The sequence below is a fragment of the Macrotis lagotis genome, chromosome 1 (genome assembly GCF_037893015.1).
Source record: "Macrotis lagotis isolate mMagLag1 chromosome 1, bilby.v1.9.chrom.fasta, whole genome shotgun sequence".
Lineage (NCBI taxonomy): Eukaryota > Metazoa > Chordata > Mammalia > Peramelemorphia > Peramelidae > Macrotis > Macrotis lagotis.
Window position 1 is genome coordinate 263,825,246 of NC_133658.1, and position 20,348 is coordinate 263,845,593.

Consider the following 20,348-nt stretch of genomic DNA (forward strand, 5'->3'; position numbering starts at 1 on the left):
AAGACCTGAGTTCAAATGTGACCTCAGACACTTACTAGATATGTGACCCTAGGTGAGTCACTGTTTTCCTTAATCCACTGGAAAAGGAAATAGCAAACCACTTTGCCAAGTACCTTGGCCAAGAAAACCCCATATGAGATCAAAAAGAATCAGATATAATTCAACAACATGATCACACACCTTCTCGGCTTCCCTCCAGCATTTCATGATGAAAACACCAGCATATAGGTCCTCCAGGCAGATCCAACTAGAAAGGCTGAGGGCAGTATTAGTCCATATCCAGTCCATAACTGCTCTCAGCTCCAAAAGGAAAGGCACTATTCGAAAACTGGAAGAGGAGACAAAATTCTGTTATCTCACCTCCTCAAATTCCCAAAAACTGAACTCTCATCCTTAGGCAGGAAGAGAGCACATTGGACCCCCTTCCAAATATTTATAAGCCATCTTATCATATTTACATTGTTATTTTTCCTATATTCTTATGAAACCATTCCCTATAAGTGTTTGCAGGTGAATCATCTAGATATGAAATTGGAAGAAAATTTGGAGGGTGAAATCAGGTGGAACACCTAAGGGAATGTTTGTGAAATGGAAAATGAAAAATTCAAGGAGAATGCATATGGCATATAATTATTTTTAAAATTATTTCACAGAATCTCAGAGTTGAAAAGGACCTCAGATGTCACTTTATCCAACCTATCCTGAAGCAGCTACCAGTTATGGAAAACTCACTACCTACCAAAGTCACTATTCCACTTTTGGATAACTCCATTGCTAGGAAGCCAAAGTCTGTTCTTCTTTAACATCTACCCGCTCTTTTTTCTGTTCTCTGGGCTAAAGAAGAGAACATCTAATTGATATATCTCATAACAGTCCATCAGATACTTAAAAATAAAATTGTCATGTTCCTTACTCCACACCCAATGTCCTCTACTCAAAACAGCCCCAGTTTCAGCTTCAGCTTCAGTTGAAACTCTCAGTATGGATGACAAGTCTTAAAGTTATCTTGGTAGCCTCCTCTGGGTATTTTCTGTATGTCAAAGCCCTAAAAATTATAGCATCCAGAATTGGATGCTATTGGATTAGGATAGAAGTTAGCAGGGTTATCACCTCCCATATTCCCAGCTTCTGTTTGGAATGCTTTTGTTCCTGCAAGTGAAATTCACATTTGCACTTTGGGTTTTCACATCATAATGTTGATTCATATTGAGTTTGCACTTCATAGAAACCCCAAGGTCTTGTTCATATCTGAACTATTGCCTGGCTTGCTACAATTCCCTTGGAAGGATCTACCCTACTCTACCCCCATTAGCAAATTGTGAGTCATAAAAGACAACAGATATTGTTCAGTTGTATACCTGGACACCAGAAACTTCAGTCTAGTCTCTATGTCCTTTTTGAAAGATTATGGAATGACTCAAGACTTAGTACTAACATAGATATCTCTGAAGTTTTCCTGTCAATAGCCATGATAGCACAAAATTTTGTGGAACGTGGAAAGTGTTATTTACCCTTGAAATAGGAAGAGGTTAATAAAATTGAAGTTTTTGGTCAGAAAGTTGCCCAGGATACGATTTGGGTAGCCACATTTGATCTGATAGGCTGACAAGCCAAAGTAAATACATTTGCCCAGATACCAAATCTGAGCCACATAGTTTGCATTGAACCTCCTGCAAATAAACAGAAAAAAAATGTTATTGTTAAGTTCCTGAAGTCTGAATTTTCCATCTGTGTCATAGAGAGAATAACCCCTGCCCTGTTGTTATCTGGAAAAAACTTTTTTTTTCTGGCTTAGTGTTTCTCCATTCAATAAGTTCTCTATGTCCAAAATATGCCCCCTTATCCTGTCCAAAAACTTTTCTCTTTAGCTCTGCCTCTTTTGTGAAAAGCATAAGCTAATTGACATTTCCCATACCTGTGGCATCCTCAGTTCTACACCCCTTCCCATTCTCCCATAAAATATCAGAGGAATCCTCATCTCAGAGCTTCCCTCAATTTGAAGTTGCCCTGCAGCATAAAATGAAGAACTGAGAAATCCACGATCATTTGTGGATTACTACTTCTGCCATGGCCTGAAGATCATAAGGTCAAGGCCTTAACATCATCTCTGGTTGTATTCTTTCCCTGCCCTTTTCCAGCTCAGTTTTAGAAAGGTTGACCTAATACCCTTTCTTAGTTATCCTGATTTTCTTCTCTGTGCTATTCTTGGATGACTAAGTCATATGATCTTCTCTTGTGGACCTTCCTTTAAATGTCATTTCTTAAAGAGGACCATGACATCAGGGAGGTGATGCCATGACATGCAAATTAATTGGATTTGAGTGAGGGAGGGCAATGCAAAGTCACAAACCTTACTTTCTCCTCCAGAGCCGTCTGGGTCCATTGGCAAGATTTAGATCAGGATGACTTGGAGGGTGACAGGAAAGAAGGAAGGAAGGGAGGAAGGAACTGAGGGAGGGAGGAGAGAGGGAGGGAGGAAAGGGAGAGAGGAAAAGAAAGAGAGAGGGGGATGGAAGAATGGCTCTGCATGTAGTGAGAGATCTTGGATTTTTTTAAGCTAAGGTTTTTAATAGGTCTCAGTTTGACTGAGGCAATGCCCAGTCAATGATTAAGGCTAGGTAACAAATGAGACAGGGAATGGCCTCTTCTATTTAGTTAAAAAAAATTTCCCTCTAATCTGGGAAGGGAAGAACTTTAGGGTTTCTGCCCAAAGCAGAAATAACTGTTATATACATTTACTCTGAGTCAATGAGTTTAAGGCATGGTCCTTAAGTAAGAACTCTAGTCAGGAAACCCCAAGATATCTTAGGATTTCAATGATCAATTTACATTCCTTTGGGAAGAGTACATGCTGGTAAGGAAATTATACCCTAAGTAAATATAGGAAAGGAAAGGGAAAAAAAGAAAGGAAGGGAAGAAGGAAGGAAAAAGGGAGAGAGGGAGGGAGGGAAGAGGGAGGGTGGCAGGAAAGAAGGAAGGGAAGGAGGAAGGAACAAGGGGAAGAAGGAAGGAGAGAAGAATGAAGGGAGGAAAAGAAAGAGAGGGATGGAAGAAGGGAGGGAGGGAAGGAGGAAGGAAGGAAGGAAGGAAGGAAGGAAGGAAGGAAGGAAGGGAGTTGGGTTGCCCAACTGGCCAGTTACAGTTGGATCCTACTACTGTTTTCCCTTAAATGTGCCAAATAAAGGAACCTACTGCTTTTAGAATTAGACTAAAAAATGCCCCCATCTAATTCTTCTATCAAGTCTTTTTTCATCCCAGCAACAGATCCTAATGTCTAGATACAGCAACAGCATAGGAATTTTAGGTTTGGAAGAGGCCTTAGAGTATATTTTGCAGAGGATGGAATGGAAGCAGAGTCTCATGAGTTGAGACTTTCCCAAGACCATACATACATTGAATAGACTCTTGAACACACAGACCTCTGAAACTGATCAAAGTCTAGTGTTTTTTCTACTAAATAGATATATAAACCATTGTACAAACAATATTGTGATAATGGTTGTTCTTTGTATGGTAGAGAGGGAGGTGTGGAAATTTTTCTATTAAACTATATTATTTGAATGGCTCTTTTGGTCAGAGTTTTGACTAGAACACTGGGAGTCCTATTCTACTTTTAATTATTTCTTTAAATTAATAAATATATTCTTTATTGATTTTAACTATCATAATAGATTTTTAATTCTTTTCTTCTCTTTTCCATTTCTAACAAAGGCTTCTCAGGGTAGGGAAGTAATAGATGGTAACATCAAAAATTTTCCAGACAAACACTTTCAATGTTATTTATTTATTATCCCCCTTACTTACTTAACTGTATCACCAAAGGGCATCTAATTAGTCCTTTACTAACTTCCTAGAAGAAATGGGGTGGGGGGGAATATTTATTTCATCAAGCCATATACTGCCAATGGCTTCCCTAGAAGAGGCATGGTGGGACTCAAAGGATGGCCAGCCTCTAGCTGCCTTTATCACTGCCATTAGTAACAATCCTGGCTCTGTCACAATGTTCTATTCCACCACCAGTATTAGATGCTGAAAGTCTCCAGTATCCATTCAAGGCAGTTTTCCAACCTTGCCTAAAGTACCTCTCCCCCTTGGCTTCCCTGACCCATTTCTTTTTTTTTTTTTTTTTGCAAGGCAAGTGGGGTTAAGTGGCTTGCCCAAGGCCACACAGCTAGGTAATTATTAAGTGTCTGAGGCTGGATTTGAACTCAGGTACTCCTGACTCCAGGGCCAGTGCTCTATCCACCACACCACCTAGCTGCCCCTTCCCCGACTCAGTTTTGCAAGAGATCTGTCCATCCCACCATGACTAGCATTTTCCCTCTGAGATTGCCTCCCATTCACTCCATAATATATCTGGTATGTATATAACTCAGTATGTTTATCTCTTCCATTAGAATGTGAGCTTCTTGAGGTCTGGGACTCCCTCCCCACTTCCTTTGCATTTTCAGAGCTCAGCATAGTATTTAGCATCTATAAACCCTTAATAAATATGTATTGGTCAATTGAATGAGGTTTGAAGCTAAAAACATTTAGACATCTCCCCTATCCTGGTACTGTCTAGGAGAAATCTGCCAATCATGACATTGACCTCTGAGCAAATCAAGAAGATGGTGCCTCTCATTTTGTTGAAAAGTTTGTAAGGCTCAATAAGCATTCCTCCTTCTTGTTGCAGCCCCAGAGTGATTTGCACAGAATGCTAGGAAACAGTTTTTAGAATAAATTGAACTGAACTGTCTATACTACTTATACTTAACCACATAGGAGGATTGAGTACTTTGGGTTTTCCATTTCCTTGGAAATGAAAAAAAAAATATTTTTCCCAACATTGATTTTTTTTTTGCACCCCATCAGAAATACCTCTTGGTTACTCCCGGAAGAATGAAGAATAACCAGAAATGAACTCCGATGACAAGGACAACCTGAAACACGCACTTGCCATATATATTTTTTCTCAGATAGATGGCACGGTCCACAATCATGCTGCCAAACTGTATAAGAATCATTGCCAAAAAAGCTTCTGGCACCTGGTCCTCAGAAAGTGTCTCAGAAAAGTCAGCAGCTGAGTATTTCTAACAAGATGAGAAATACTGATTAGGAAAGCACAATCCTCAGGATACATGACATGACTGGCAGAAATAGCCCACCCAACTGAATTAATCTTCCCTGGATACCACTGTGATCAGGTCACAATCCTGCTCAGAGACTAGTTCCTATTTATTTAGTATTGTTGTTGTTTGTCCTTTGTTTTCAAAGAAGGTCAAGATCAGGGAGGTGATGTCATGATATGGATGTGAGTGAGGGGGCTGAACTGTCACCAGCCTCACTTTCTCCTCTGGAGTCATCCAGGTTTAGTGGTCAGAATAACTAGCAATGGTCCTGGATGTGAGGCAATCAGGGTTAAATGACTTGCACACAGCTATGTAAGTGGCAAATGTCTGAGATACGAACTCAAGCGCTCCTGATTCCAGGACTGGTACTCTATTCGCTGCACCACCTAGCTGCCCACATCAAACTCATTGGCCTCATATGCAAGACAACAGGATTGAAGGATTTTTTGCATGAAAGGGGGCCATGGAGGTCATTCAGTTCAATTATCTCATTTTACAAAATAAGATACTGAGATCCAGAGAAGTTATATGACTTACCAAAGATCTTATCAAAGGTTGTAAATATCAGAGCTGGGATCTGAACCCAAGATCAAACTCAAAATCAAATCCCAGATTCCCAAACCCTTCCACAATCATTCCTCAACTTTTCCTCTTCAGATCTGTGTCCACTACTAATATCAAATATGTCTCTGCTTCCCCTGGCTGCATCTGACACTTTTCACTGCTGCTCCTGTGTCCATAACAGTCCCTTGATCTATAATGCCCTCTTCCCCTCTCTCCCCCACTGAAATTTTACCTCTCCTCCAAGGACCAGTTCATGCTCTACCATGCTCTACCCAGTCTGCTGTCTCTCTTCTTCCTTCCTTCCTTCTTTCTATCTTCCCTTTCTTCCTCCCTCCCTTCCTCCTTCCTTCTTTCCTTCTTCCCTCCTTCCCTTTCATTTTCTTCCCTTCTCTTCCCTTTCCTCCTTTCTTTCCTCTCTTTTACTCTTGTTTATGCCTTCCACACATATTCCTCAAGGACAGAAACTATATTTTTTCATCTTGCTGTTCCCATTGCTTAACAATACACTTCAATTATTCCAGGCAAGATGAAGCACAATTAGGAGTTAATGCCAAAGTATCTCAATCACAGAAAGTGATTAATATTTGTTTGTTGAATTGCTGAATTGAATTATCTCCAATTAAATTCTATAATTCTTAACAACATGGACTGTCTTGTCCTCTTTGTGTTTCCCACAGAGCCTAGAACTATATTCTGGTCACGGATGATGATGGGTTGAGCTGTAACTAAAGTTCTGGAACCTTGGACAATCAGCACAGAGGTGCTGGCAACCTGCCTAGGACTAGAGAGCCCAGAGCTCTCTAAGGGAGGGGGCACAGAGGATCAGGGGTTGGAAGAAAGGGGATTGCTCCAACTCAAAAAGATTCTGTTGCTTCCTTATTTCCCTCTCCTTTTCTTACTCCAAGACGCTTGTCTTGGTGCCTACAGAGATTGTTTTATTCATCCCCCTGTTGAGTCAGTAAGTAGTAGGAAGCACAGAGGATGTATAGAGCTGAGGGGGAAGGACACTAATAGGGAAGGAAGAATTGATAAGTAAGTCTACCTGCCAGGACATCAATGCCCAGATGGCCAGTGGCCACCACTTGTCCTGCTTCCCATCTTTCACTTTAATTAACAATATCAGCATAACAACTTAATAAAAGCCTTGGACACAGCACAAAAAGCAATAGCCATTTCAGTAATAGGATCTGTGAAACTGGTATTTAAAATAAAAAGTAAAAGATTTCTCTGCTGCCATTCAGGAAGCCAAGACCAGACTTGATTTGTGATGTGCCTGGTTCAACCTCCCTAAAGTATTTCGGTAGATGGGAGCTCCAAAGTTCTGAGCAGCCCCAGGAGAAGCCAGAGTATTGAAATATGCAGGTTGGAAAGACAGAGTATGCTTACTCCAAAGGCCCAGTAGCCTAAGATGATGATGAGAAAGTTGAAAACCTCAACCAGGAACATGAAGGCATAGACGTCACACACGGGGCTGAATTCTGGGTGAATGATGTTGTAGAAGAACTGTCTGATGGGCCAATAGATCTGAAGGGCACTGAAGAGTCAAAGATAAATGCAGCAATAACCTGTATCTGAACAATACAGTTCATCCTAGACTGCCTGAGTAAGAAGAAACTGCATGCATGACCTCATCAATGTCTTCTATTCAGAACAACCACCATTATCCCCATTTACCCTACAGATCACAAAACTAGGAAGTCTTTGAGACAGGGTTCAAATTCAGTATTTTTAGCAGCAGCAGCTTCCAAAGACTCAGAAAAGATTCCAAAACGTTTTTGTTATCAAAATCTGTGGCACTATCAAATGGTTCAGCATCAGGAAAAAAAATATGGGTTTTATAGACTGAAATAACATTAAGGAAGATGTATTACCAGCTGCATTGCTGCTGCACAATAAGAGCCATGGAATCTTTCTATCTTACAGCCAAAAACATTGATTTATCTTATTTCTTGGAGGGCATAGACTATCCTACTTTTCAGTTTTTATTCTTTGTAAAATGTAAGTGCTTAATGAGTGTTGATTCATTCATTTATTCAGTTGGCAGAGCTGGAAGGACCCTTAGATCTTAAAATGTCAGAACTGAAATAAATCTTAACAATCACCAAGTCCACACTACTTTTCCTATTTCTCAGGGATCCCTATTGTCCAAGAGTTACTTGATTTGATATATCAGGACTTGAACCCAGGTCCCCTTACAGGTCTAATATTCTTCTTTCTAGCCCCTCTTCTAACAAAAACTAGATCAATTACGTTTTAATTGCCAGCTTTCTGGATTTCACTAGCTGTTTCTTCAGCATCCATGTGGTGAACAGTTTTCTATTGATTGGAAATTTCCTGAACCAGCTCCTTATCTTCCTGGCTCTTCTGACTTGAAACTCCCCTGAAAAAGACACAAGATAGCAGCAATCTTCTTCTAGGATCTCTTTTGGAACCTCTTCTCTACAAAACCTAATCTACTTATAAGTGCAAAAATCTGACTTTTTTCCCCATCAGAGGGAAATGCACATGTCTCATTTGAGGGACAGAGCCATATTCTTTATAATGATACTCATATTTGCAGCCCCAGACTTGCTCTAGAAGTCTTTCATAATAAAAACAGGGAAGTGGGGATGGGAGTAGTGGGAGAGGGAGGAGAGGGGAAGGGTAAGGACAGGAGGAGACTAAACGACTAGAGCCTCTTTAGGCATAATTTTCAAGGTCAAATTCTAGAGCAAAGAAATCTTAATGAGGGATATCCCCATTGTATTATGTGATTATAGAATGGAGATGGGGAAAAAATGATGGGATTGGGATGGGGAGTGAGGATTAAGGGATCATCAGCTAGAAAATAGACTCATCTAATCCAGGGGGTTCTAAACCTATTTTGATAACTATATTTCAGTAAAATTGGCTTCTTTGGTAATCCCATATGTTTTATGTATTTAAAAACATTATTTTGAAAAAGCTTTATCTGACTACCAGAGGGATCATTAAAAACACAAGAAAAGATAAGAACCTTAGATTTAGTTCAACTTCTTGATTGGGGAAAAGAAGGAAAAAAAGGAAAAAAAAGAAGGGGGGAACTGAGACACAGATATTATCACTTCAGGGTCAGTTTTCAAACTATAAAATGAGGGTATTCGACTGGATAAAATGAATAGGGCATTGAACTTGGAGTCAGGAAAACCTGAAATCAGATTTTGTTTCAGAAACTTGAAAAAGTAGTTTAACTTCTAGCCTTAGTCTCCTCATCTACGTAATTAGGGGATTGGAATCTATACTCTCTTAAGATTCCTTCTATCTTTACTTATGAAACCTTGGTCCTTGGATCCCATAGATTTCCATTATATACTTCCCAAAGATACTCAAGGGGAAAAGTAGGAGAAACAGGAGGAGGAGGAGCAGGAGTTGTAGTGAGGAAATCAGACTAGGGTTGCTAATAAAGCCCTTACAAGGAATCAGATCTGGGGAATTATGAATGAAGAAATAGATCTTGGTTTTTTTTTAATAACTCTGTTCCCCCCAAAGTCCACCTGCACCCAAAGGTGTTTTTCTCTTACTCCAGAAAGCCCACAGAGAGGGGGCAGGCCGAGGAAGAGGAGAAGGCTCTGCCTGCCAACCCTGGGGGATGTCTCCCAGCTTTCTTTTGCTGTGTCCTCGATTCTTGGATTTTCTAATCTTTTTCTTTTCTCTGCAGTTAGCCTGGTCAGAGGATGGTTCATCCCATAGTCCTAGACTCTGGATTGGAGGAAAAAAGGAAAGTATCTGAGGATATATTTTGCTGATCTCCCTTCCTCCCTCCACCCCAAAGTTCAAATAGGCACTCATGGACCTCAGAGCTAAGGAATAAGCTGTATATAAAAGGTAAAGAGCCCTGGATGACACTGGAGGATTTGGGGACACAAAGGTGGAAGGATCCCCAGAGAAAACAACTTATGAATCCCAAAAGGGGAACTGTGATACCCTCTCACACCCCAGCCCCAGCCCCAGCCCTTACCACATAAATCTGCTTGACTTAAAAATGGTTTATAGGGAGTATGTGAAAGTCAGAGTTTGGTCAGGAATACTAAATTGAAAACATAGTGGGATGCCACCCACCTGTGAGAGAAGAGAACCTCTGAGTTTTTGGGGAGCCTGGGGTCAGATTTTCCAGGGGATGAAAATGTGCTTCCCCAAGTCCATCTGATAGAGCCTTTCAGAATGGGCTATCTGTGCCTTCCTTTAAGTCCCTAATGTATCCCCTATTGCGAGGACTGTTTATTTTCTTGGAGCTTTTCTCTTAAACCTTTAAAGCTGGCTAAATTTCAGCAGCCTGGCAAAGTCCATTGAACCGAGAGTCAGAAGAAATAGGTTCTTGATCCTATTCCACCACTAACTCTGAGTCATTCCCTATATCACAGCAATTACAAGTCTGGTCTCCCCCACCCCCACCCCATCTCTATTTCATTCTCATTGCACTCCCACCATCTCTCTGAGATTAATTAATTTGGGGCTCAATATAGAAGGACATCTGTGAAAATGAAAGCAATACCTACCTCATAAAGACTAGGTGAAGTTAAAAGGGGATAGAGAAGACCTGGGATTTCATCGATAAAGGGGAATTACTGCAGACACAGGTTGGAACCTAGTCTACAACTAGTAGCCTTGAATGCCTTAGAGTACTGAGACGTTAAGTGATTTGTGCAGGGTTACATGGCCAGGATAAGTCAGACTCAGGACCTGAACCCAAATCTTCATGGTTTGGAGACAACTTCTGAATTCCCAAAGACCTCAATTATAGAAATAATTAGTTTAAGAAGGGAATTACTAAATGACTTGCATCCTCTAGGGTTTTAGGGGGATGGGAAGCCTTCCCATTAGTGGCCTCATGGGATCCCCCTCTTTGGGAGAGTCTGCTTCTTCCCCCCCCAACTTGTAATACCCATCATCAGGCTTCCTTGCCTTGGCAAGGTTTGTCATTCATCTCTCAAGTACAAAAATTCTTAGTTTATGCCTATACTGGGAAACAAAGAGGATATGTGCTCTGAAGTATGTACAAAGAAACAGTATTAAGGACAGAGAGGGAGGAATTTCTTTCTATTTATTTCCTGTCTTTAAACTCCATGCTCATCATTGTGAAGAAATCTCAATGAAGTGAGCAAACTTTAGGGAAAATTTCTTAAGGATTCCTGGCACCAAGCCCATTGGGATTATAGAATGCCATTAAAAATAAAAATTAAAAAGTTTAGAAACAAATCTGATTTAAAATTGCCTTTAATGCAGACCTATGCACCAAGTGAAAAACACCAGTGCCTTCAGGTCAGTCAGAAATTCAAACCTATTTAAGTCTTTGCCTCTGGGACCTTTGGAAAGGGCAAATAGCCAATTCTATATCTCAACTTTCTCATTTGGACTATGCCGAGATTGATTTGAGTCTGTCCTTTGTGGGAGCTGTGAAGTTCAGCTACTTAATTTTTTTTATTAAAAAAAGATCTAAAAAGCAATAACTGCCAGAAATGATAAAGTGATTGAAACCATTTCCAAAGAACATATCCTCTTCTGGGGCCATTTACCTTCAAGATTGACCTATGATAAAACAAAGCCAACAGTTGCAGAAGGTCATAGTGGACGTAGCCACTCTTCTTTTCAGTTCCAACTATATTTGGCAAAGTGAATGGCTTTTCTCCATGTATGCCTGCATAAAGCTTTGTGGTCCAGGGAAAGAATCCAAACTGTGAAAAATATTTGACCACTACTGTTGCCTAAAGAGAGAGAATGGAAGGGAGAGAACATGCAAAACAAGATGAAACTACTTATTTAGTCTAAAATTAGTCTTTCTTAGACTAGAGATTTCTCTAAAGGGTATTATCTGTAGAAATAAGGGAGAGAGAGAGAGAAAAAAAATAATTGACATGCTGAATTTTCTGTATATCACTATCTGATACTGCTGAAATTCTTCAAAGAGAAGGGAAGTTTCCATGGCCATGCTTCTTTCTCTCTCTGGGCCTCAATATAAAATGTTTAAGTTGGATAACCTCTAATGACTCTTCCATCTCTAAACCTATAATCCTATGCTTTTGTTCAACCTTTAAAAATTTTTCTGAAATATTTATTCTTTTCCTTTTTGTCTATGTGACTTAATCTCTAAAAATCTTTGTTTCTAAATTTCTTCTAGTATTTATTGCCTGGTAATTGATTTGGCACAGTTCCCAAATAGTAGACAAATTCCAATGTTCTCTCAGTCCATTGCCCCCAAACCAAACCATTCCTCAAGGTAGATATATATGCTAAGGAACTATTCTCTTTTTTGACTGAAAATGCTTTTAAAGTAGCTTTGTCACCCAAAACACTACCCCTGGTCACCTCCGTACTTTTTCAAACAGCCTGATGGACTAGTCATTGTCTTCTCACTGCCAGTGAAATTTGAAATCTGCCCCATTCTTCAAGATCCAACTGAAATATCACTTTCTTCTCAAAGTCTTTCCTGATCCTCCTTAAGGTAGAAATGGTCCCTCTGGGGGTTCTAACTTCCTATGGTGCTTACTTATTCTATTCAGTTTTGTTTTCTATTTACTTCTATGCTCATTTTTTCATTCCCACTAGACTGTGGGCTCTTTCAGAGATTGAATCATTCATCTTCTATTTTCTCACTTTGATAGCCCCAAAGACACTTCTTTCAGCTTAAAGAATGTCACACCAAAAGTGATGTTAAAATTCTATGTAATGTTTAAATGATAGTGAAGAGTTGGACTCAAAACTAGGAAGACTTGGCTCTGCTATCTACTTGATGTGTGACTTTGGGCAAATTTAATTTCACAGTGCCTCAGAATGCTCCCCATGGCATTGGTAGAGTATGTTTTCTCACTGGAAGTTCCCTATATAATGAAATCACCCCATGAAATGTTTAAGTGCCTCTAATTCAAATCAACAAACATTTATTAAATGCCTACTGTGTACAAGCCTTTGTGCTGATCCTATAACTTTATTTTGGGAGAAATTTAATAGGGAACTTTAAGTGAGAAAATTATATCTATTGATATAGATTAAAAACTATTTGAATGACTTATAGTATCAGAAATTTGACAAGGGCATGAAGAAGTTAAATGACTTGCCTAGAGTCATACAGTCAGATGTGCCAATTTGTCTTTATAACTCCAAGGCTATTCAGTCATATATCTAGCCAATCAATCTTTCAGTCAATAAGTATTCATTGGGGTGTATGGAATATTCAGGAGCACTAGCATCTTTGGTATGAGGACTTGCTAAACCGTTTTCAAGGCTACTCATCCAGTTTTGGTACCCACCTGATTCATATAACTCTCACCTGTGGCTCCAGGAAACTGTAGCATGTGCAATGGTCATACCTATTATGCCTTCTGAACAGATTGAAAAAGCCAGGTTGAGGGTAACTAGTCAGGCCTCAAACCCGTTGATGAGGAAAAGGGATATCTTTTACCAGCATGTGAAGAATTTTTCTAGTGGAATGGGTAGATGAGAACAATCTGTTTCTAAGGGCCATGAAGGCAGTTGAAGCAGGTGCTGTGGAATCTTTAGAGCTTGGTCAGATATCAAAGAGGTCAAAGTCATCACTGCATGCAGGGCCATTGTCAGTTGTACTGACTTTTACCTTGCCACTGGACTTTGATGATTTAGAAAGAGAGAACCAATCAAGGGTGATAACCTTGTATAACCGCCTCACTTAAATTCATTTCACTCCTAAGTCACTCCATGATGTCACTGGTCCTCTTCCAAAATGAAGGAAAAACAAAAATTGAATGTTTATCATATGACAGGATTGTTCTAAGAGCAAGGAATACAAAGAATGACAAACAGTTACATACACAGAAACCCACACACATATATAAGCAGTCACTGCTCTTGAGGAACAAACACCTAGTGGGGATAACAACACAGTAGTAAGACAAATACAAGACATATACAGAGTATCTGAAGTTAACCAAATGCAAGAAAGTCCTATCCATTATGCCACAACACCTCTTTTCTGTAACTATTCTTTAGAAAAACCCATTTGTGATTTCATTTTGACTCTTCAAAGCTAGTGCATTGTTTGTAAGGTCTGAAGGGGAGGTTAGGAAGAGAAAAATATGCCATGGTAGTATGTGAGAGCTGAGGTAAAGTACCAGCTCTAGAGTCAAGAGGACCTGAGTTCAAATGTAGCCTCCACTACAAAACATCCCCTTTCCTCACCAATAGGTCTGAGGTCCATCCAGTTATCCTCAACCTCTTTTTTCCCATCTACTCAGAAGGTATAACAGGTGTGGCCACTGCATATGCTACAGTTTCCTGGAGCCACAGGTGAGAATTGGATGAATCAGGTGGGCACCAAAAGTAGATAAACAGCCTTGAAAACAGTTTGGCAAGACCTCACACCAAAGGTGCTAGTGCTCCTGAATACTCCATACACTCCAATAAATACTTGTCAAGTCACATAATCCTCTTTGGCTCAGTTTCCTTGCCTATAAAATGAACTGGAGAAGGAAAATGTCAAACCATTCTAGAATCTTTGCTAAGAAAATCCCAAATAGAGTCATAAAGAACTGGAGATAACTGAAATAACCCAACAACAACAATATGTGAATGTTATCTTCTGTCCTACCTCTGTATAAAAGATAGCAGCCATCCAGAAACGTTTAGGAGGCCTTGGAACAGAAAGCATAGCCCACAGGAAGCACAGAATGGGAAGCACCAATGTCAGCATAGATGCTGAAACCATGTGGTTTAGAATGATCACGAAGTAACAGAGCATTGCAGACCTGGACTCAATTAGATTATAAAGCTCCAAAGTAAGTTTCACCATTTGGGGGATGCTCCTGTAGAACTTATCTGCCTCCTCCAGCTCATGGTCATAAAATAACCTGAAAGGAAGAACCAATCCAATTGGAATGACTAAGAACAGTCCTAGGTCACTGCTTGAGAAGAGACACAAGGTAGGGAAAAGGTACTAGATTTGGAGTCACAAGGCCTGGATTTGAATTGTGACTCTGATACTTACTGAAGGATTCTGGCCAAGTGGCTCTACTTTTCTAAATCTCACCTATAAAATAGCATAATAATGCTGCCACTGTTTATCTTATGGCATTGTTGTAAGGAACACTGTAAAACTTGAAGCACCATATAAGCTCCTGTAGAAGAAAGAGGTCTGGATTTGGAGCAAAAGATCTTGGGGTCAAATCCTAACTCTTCTTCTTCTTCTTCTTCTTATTATTATTATTATTATTATTAATTTTTAAGTTTTTGCAACAACCTTATAAGATTTTCTTAGCACTAGAACTTTTGGTGTGATAGAGCACCAGCCCCATTGCCTTGCAAAATTAAAAAATAAATAAAATTCAATTTCATATGTATCTTAATTTGATTTTTCACAATCAAAAAGCACCATGGATACCTTCTTAGATCCTAGATTTTAAAAAAATTACTCATTTAAAACTTGTATAACTTTATTATGTTGGGTAAATTACACATATACCCATATACCAAATATTTAAAAAGTGACTTTCCTCCTAAAATTGTAAAGGTAGCACATTTTTTTAGGTTTTTTGCAAGGCAAACAGGTTTAAGTGGCTTTCCCAAGGCCACACAGCTAGGTAACTAATAAGTGTCTGAGGTCAGATTTGAACTCGGGTATTCCTGACTCCAGGGCTGGTGCTCTATCCACTGCATCATCTAGCCATCCCAAATCTTAACTCTTCTACTTACTACATATGTGACTTTGAACAAGGCATTCCCCTTCATCTATAAAGTGAGGATGTTCAACTAGATAAAAATGAAAATTCCATTTACTTCTAATTTTAAATCTATACTAGTAACTATAGATTCTAATACGATCTGCTTTAAGAAAATTTTAAATCTAAAAATCTTTTTTAAAAAAGAAAGCTAATAACTGGGAGGTGATTATCCATTTCATAAAAATATTTCTTTCAATAGTGAAATTCCTTTAGGCTTTTAAATATATCATTTATAAAAGCTCTATTCGCTCAAAATTTTTATGGCACATATTTTCAAACAAATGATTATTTGAGGAGTGGCATAGCATATAGATGATTAGCTTTAAGGTCTGGATCCTGAATTCAATTCTTCTCTCTGATACATTCACACAAATGACTTTGAGCTAATCACTTAATCTCTCATAGTTTCTTCCTTGGGGAGTTCTCTGAAACAATGAAATTACAGCTCCAGTCCCTAACTAACCAATTTGTTCCAAAGACCACTTTCCACTAGCTTCCTGGGCCATGTAACTTATTCTTTTACTGAAGTAGAGTGGTTTGGAATGCCCTCACTAGAATAAGAGCAGATAACCTCATTCATAATGGATTATGATAGTTCTTTCATTTTCCTTAAGAACTCTGATCAATGCAATAGCCAACTATAATTGTAGTGTCCTGAAGATGAAATATGTTCCCCACTTCTCAACACTGTAGTGATGGATTCAATATGGAAAATGAGACATTCATTTTCAGAAACAGACAATGTGAGCTTTTATTTTGCTTGACCATGCATATTTCTAACAAGGATTTTTTTCATTTTTTGGGCAGCAAATGGAAAGAAAATAAGTGCTTTTTATTTAGGAAATAAAATAGGAAGGAAGGGAAACAAGAAAGGAAGGAAGGAAGGACAGAGGTGAAAAGGAAAGGGAAGGAGAGGGAAAAGGAAGGAGTAGGGAAGAGGAGAGGGAAAGAAGGAAAGAAATACTTCTTGCCTTTTAAGGAGTAGATCTTCAGCTGTCAATAATGGCAAGGAAGTTTTTCTTATTGATCTAGTGACTCTTTTCTTCCTCCCTCTCAGGGGGGAAGTAACCAAATCTTTGGATTCTGATAAAGAGCCTCTTTGTTGAGCTTTCGTTGAGCTGCTGTAGGGTGGGCTGGCTACTTGACAAACAAGTCCTGAGACTGGCTCATCCTCATCTTCCTCACCCAAGCTTTCCTCATTATTACTTGTATAGTCATCACCCATCTCTGAGAGATCCCTAGGTCCCCAAAAGTCACAAAAAAAAACAAGTCATCAAAACTTTTGAGAATAAATACATTAAATTCACATGAAATAAATTTCAAACATCAGAAAACCCCATTAGGGTTTTGCAGTTATTTGGGTGGGGCTGAACTGAGATTTATATTTGTTCTTATCTATGAGAGGGTTTGTTGAACAATTTATTAGTGGAAAAAATTCAGGGGATGGGTCTTATTCCAAAGGATAAGCGCTCTGCAATAATTCATTTTCATTTAAACAATTGACTTTACAAACCTCTCTTTTTTGTTCTTTAAAGCAAGTCTTCTAAGGAGCTAGTAGTCTTCCTTAGTCTAATGTACTCAAAGTACTTTGTGTGTGGTAAACATTTACTGAACAGTTGTTGATTGATGAATGTAGGAGGAAAATTGATGGACTAGGAGTCAGAACATTGTGTGACCTTGGTTAAGTCATATATTCCCTTGGGACCTCAGTTCCTTTATTGATAAAAAAGATAGGTTTGGAGTCTCTAAGAACTCATCTAATTTTGATATTCCATATAAATTATGAAGCATTTTCTAGAACTTTCTTACTAACAAAATTGACTTCTGATTATTTGGTTTATTTAAATTCTTTTGGAAAAAATACTAGATCAAAATCAATTTGGATTATCTTTTTGGCTGTTTTTCTTAAATTAAGTGTCAGGTTACAGTGTAAATGGAAATAAAAAAATGTAGCTTGGTTGAAGTATTGGTAAGTTTTATTGAGTTAAATTTTCCCCCTTCTTTTTTTTATTCTTCATCATATGGAATGGTTTTCTGGGAAGAGGAGGGGAAAGGATATATTCAGAAGTGAAAGCAATATAAAAATAAGCTATCATTTTTTTAAAAAACTAAATTGCAGGGTAAATTAGGGTAAATTATTTTTGTGCTTGTCTAAACCAATATTTTTTTGGCTCAGGGTTCAATGTGATGACTTAGCAAAAGTGTGCTTTGAAAACATATTCTGGCTTCTATTTTTTTGCATAGCAAAATTTTGTCCTTATTAGACTCTAAGCTTTAATCAAGATCTTTTCACCTGGATATTGTAATTGGCTCAAGTGATTCTAAGTCTTCTCCAATTGAGGGATGCCCCATTGATGATGGCAGGTCTTCAAGGTCATTTTTGACAATGTCCTTTCCCTCTCCATTCTGTAACTGAAGCTCCTCCCTGAGTGATTGCTGACTTGAGGTGTCTTCATCTCTACATTGATCCCCTGGAGGATTCATCTTTTCTGGCTCATCTGGGAACTGTGCATTGTCCTTATGGTACTCTGGTAACCCAGCACCAGATAACTCCTGATCTTCTTCTCCTGGTTTCCTTTTCTTTTTTTCAACAGGTGTCATTTTCTGTTTCTCCTGAAGCTTTAAATGGTAGTATCTCAAGATTTTCTCTTTGGTGGCCTTTTCCCCCTACAATGACATTTTGCATTCTCATTTTACAAATAAAGCATAGTGCTTGGGTTCCATTAACAGGAATTAGATATATCATTTCCTCCATCCGTCTATTCCCAAAGGACATCTCCTATGCCAGGAATACACCATCTTTGCATCTCAACCCTTCAGAATCTTTCTCTTCCTTTATAATTAACACTAGTTGCCTACTATAGGAGAAGAAGAGGAAAGAAAGGAAAGAAAAAGAAGAAAGAAGAAAAAGAAAAGAAAGAAGAAGAGGAGGAGGAAGAGGAAAGGGGAAGTGAAGGAGGAAAAGGAGAAGAACAGTAGTTAAAATTTAAATGATACTTAAAGGCTTGAAAAATGCTTTATTTATGTTACCTCATTTGATCCTCACAAACAAACCTGTGAGGTAGGTGCTATATTACCATTGTTTTACAAATGAAGAAACTGGCATGGGGAGGTTAAATGACTTGTCCAGGGTCATGCAGCTAATATCTGAGCCAGAATTTGCAATCAAGTTTCCTTGATTCCAAGTTCGGTGCCCTATTTACTATAGTATACAGTTGCCACATATAATCTCTGATTTTCCTAATCAAAAATGATTTCTCGTTTTCACTCAAAACTTAGGGTTCTTTGTCTGGATCTCTCTTTTAACCTTGCATTACACTTTTCTGAATTGTCTTACCCCAGGAGACTGTAAGTTGTTTGAGGGAAGGACTCTTATTTGACAAGAGAGGGTGATGTGGTTGAAAGGGTGCTGGATTTGGGGTCAAAGGATCTGGGATCTAAACTTAGCTCTGCTATTTACTCCTTATATGATCACAGGCAAGTAACTGAAACTTCTGGACCTTATTATCCTCAACTGTAAATGAGGGGGGTTGAAGTGGATGACCAATAAAAGATTCCCTTAAGATCTAAATAAATGATTTTATGTTTCATTTTTTGGTTTTTGTGTCCCTAGCAGCAAAACTTGTGCCTTTTATTTTTTTATTTTATTTTATTTTTTAGATTTTTTTGCAAGGCAAATGGGGTTAAGTGGCTTGCCCAAGGCCACATAGCTAGATAATTATTAAGTGTCTGAGACCGGATTTGAACTCAAGTACTCCTGACTCCAGGGCCGGTGCTTTATCCACTGCACCACCGAGCAGCCCTATACTTGTGCCTTTTTAGTAGCAAATATTTAATGGTTTTTTAATCAGAGGAACACATAAAGGACATCAAAGATGTTCAAACAATTTGATTTAGGGAGGGGGGGCATTCCCTTCCTTGAAGAAAAAGGATGCTTTAAGTACACCAAAGAAACATTTCACTTTTCTCTCATAGATTTATCTGAGGTTGTTGGTTGTACCTGGTGAGAAGAATTTTATTAAACTTTGGATCTGAATAAGTAGAAATCCATGAATGTGAAAGAGTGACAATCACCCTGGTGAGGAACTCACAGAAGACATGAATTATTAGCCAGACTATAGAATGATGTGTCTAAAGTGAATGACTCAAAGAACTTAACATAATTCAAGGATAGTTACTCTGGAGTGCCATGGCCCTTACCTTGCTGAGCCCTCTCAGTAGCATGCACCGCTCCATCCTTAACACAGTGGATATTTCCCAACTTTCTTTGTACAGGGAGTGTACTGCTTCAGTGATGTCCCTCAGCAGGACTTTCCCAAAGACCCATGAAAATTTGACCATGTCAATTATTCTCTGCATTAGAATTTCTGAGACAGAGAAAACCAGGAGGGAAGAACAAATCAAATTTCCAAATATTTATGTAACAACACCCCATTATATGTGTTTCGTAGACTTTCAGTATGGAGAGTCAAAACAAAATTGAACAAAGCCCAGCTAATTAGAGAAGAAAACCTCTTAGAGTATCAGGATTTTATATTTTCAGTGTAAGCTTCATGAGATAGGAAAAAATTTCATGCCCCCCCCCATTCTGAGCATAGGGCTCTGTACATAGTATGTGCTTAACAAATGGTTACTGAATTGAATAAATTCTCATCAGACAAAATCATAAAAATTTCCCCAGAGCTAACAGGCAGATCTAGGGTGGACCTTGGGCAAAATGAGAAAGCAAAGATATTTATCTTTGATTCCTACCCTCCTCTTAAAGCACTTTTTGTCTCTTTCCATGGTATACCTTAATCCCTCATAGATATCTGGTATACTTACCAAATTTATGCAAGCTTCTATCTTCTTTCTCAAAGACATTAGCATCAGTATCTTCACATTTCTCTAGACTTTTGTCTTCTGACTCTTTAGAAAGAGAGATATCACTTGGAATCATCTGTTTTATTCTCTATTATCAAAAACTTGC

General features: G+C 38.7%; 1 protein-coding gene across 1 annotated transcript in view; it reads right to left on the minus strand.

Moving 5' to 3' along the window:
* Nucleotides 1–20,348, minus strand: part of LOC141490642 (piezo-type mechanosensitive ion channel component 2-like) — a 101,009-nt gene that overhangs the window by 17,731 nt on the left and 62,930 nt on the right. The window contains exons 30-39 of the mRNA XM_074190810.1: nt 17,673–18,046; nt 16,351–16,617; nt 14,251–14,509; nt 11,207–11,395; nt 9,215–9,392; nt 7,926–8,055; nt 7,062–7,209; nt 4,861–5,072; nt 1,512–1,670; nt 181–328 (exon numbers count right to left, since the gene is read on the minus strand). Coding sequence (XP_074046911.1) covers nt 181–328; nt 1,512–1,670; nt 4,861–5,072; nt 7,062–7,209; nt 7,926–8,055; nt 9,215–9,392; nt 11,207–11,395; nt 14,251–14,509; nt 16,351–16,617; nt 17,673–18,046 — 2,064 coding nt within the window. The remainder of the gene's footprint in view (nt 1–180; nt 329–1,511; nt 1,671–4,860; nt 5,073–7,061; nt 7,210–7,925; nt 8,056–9,214; nt 9,393–11,206; nt 11,396–14,250; nt 14,510–16,350; nt 16,618–17,672; nt 18,047–20,348) is intronic.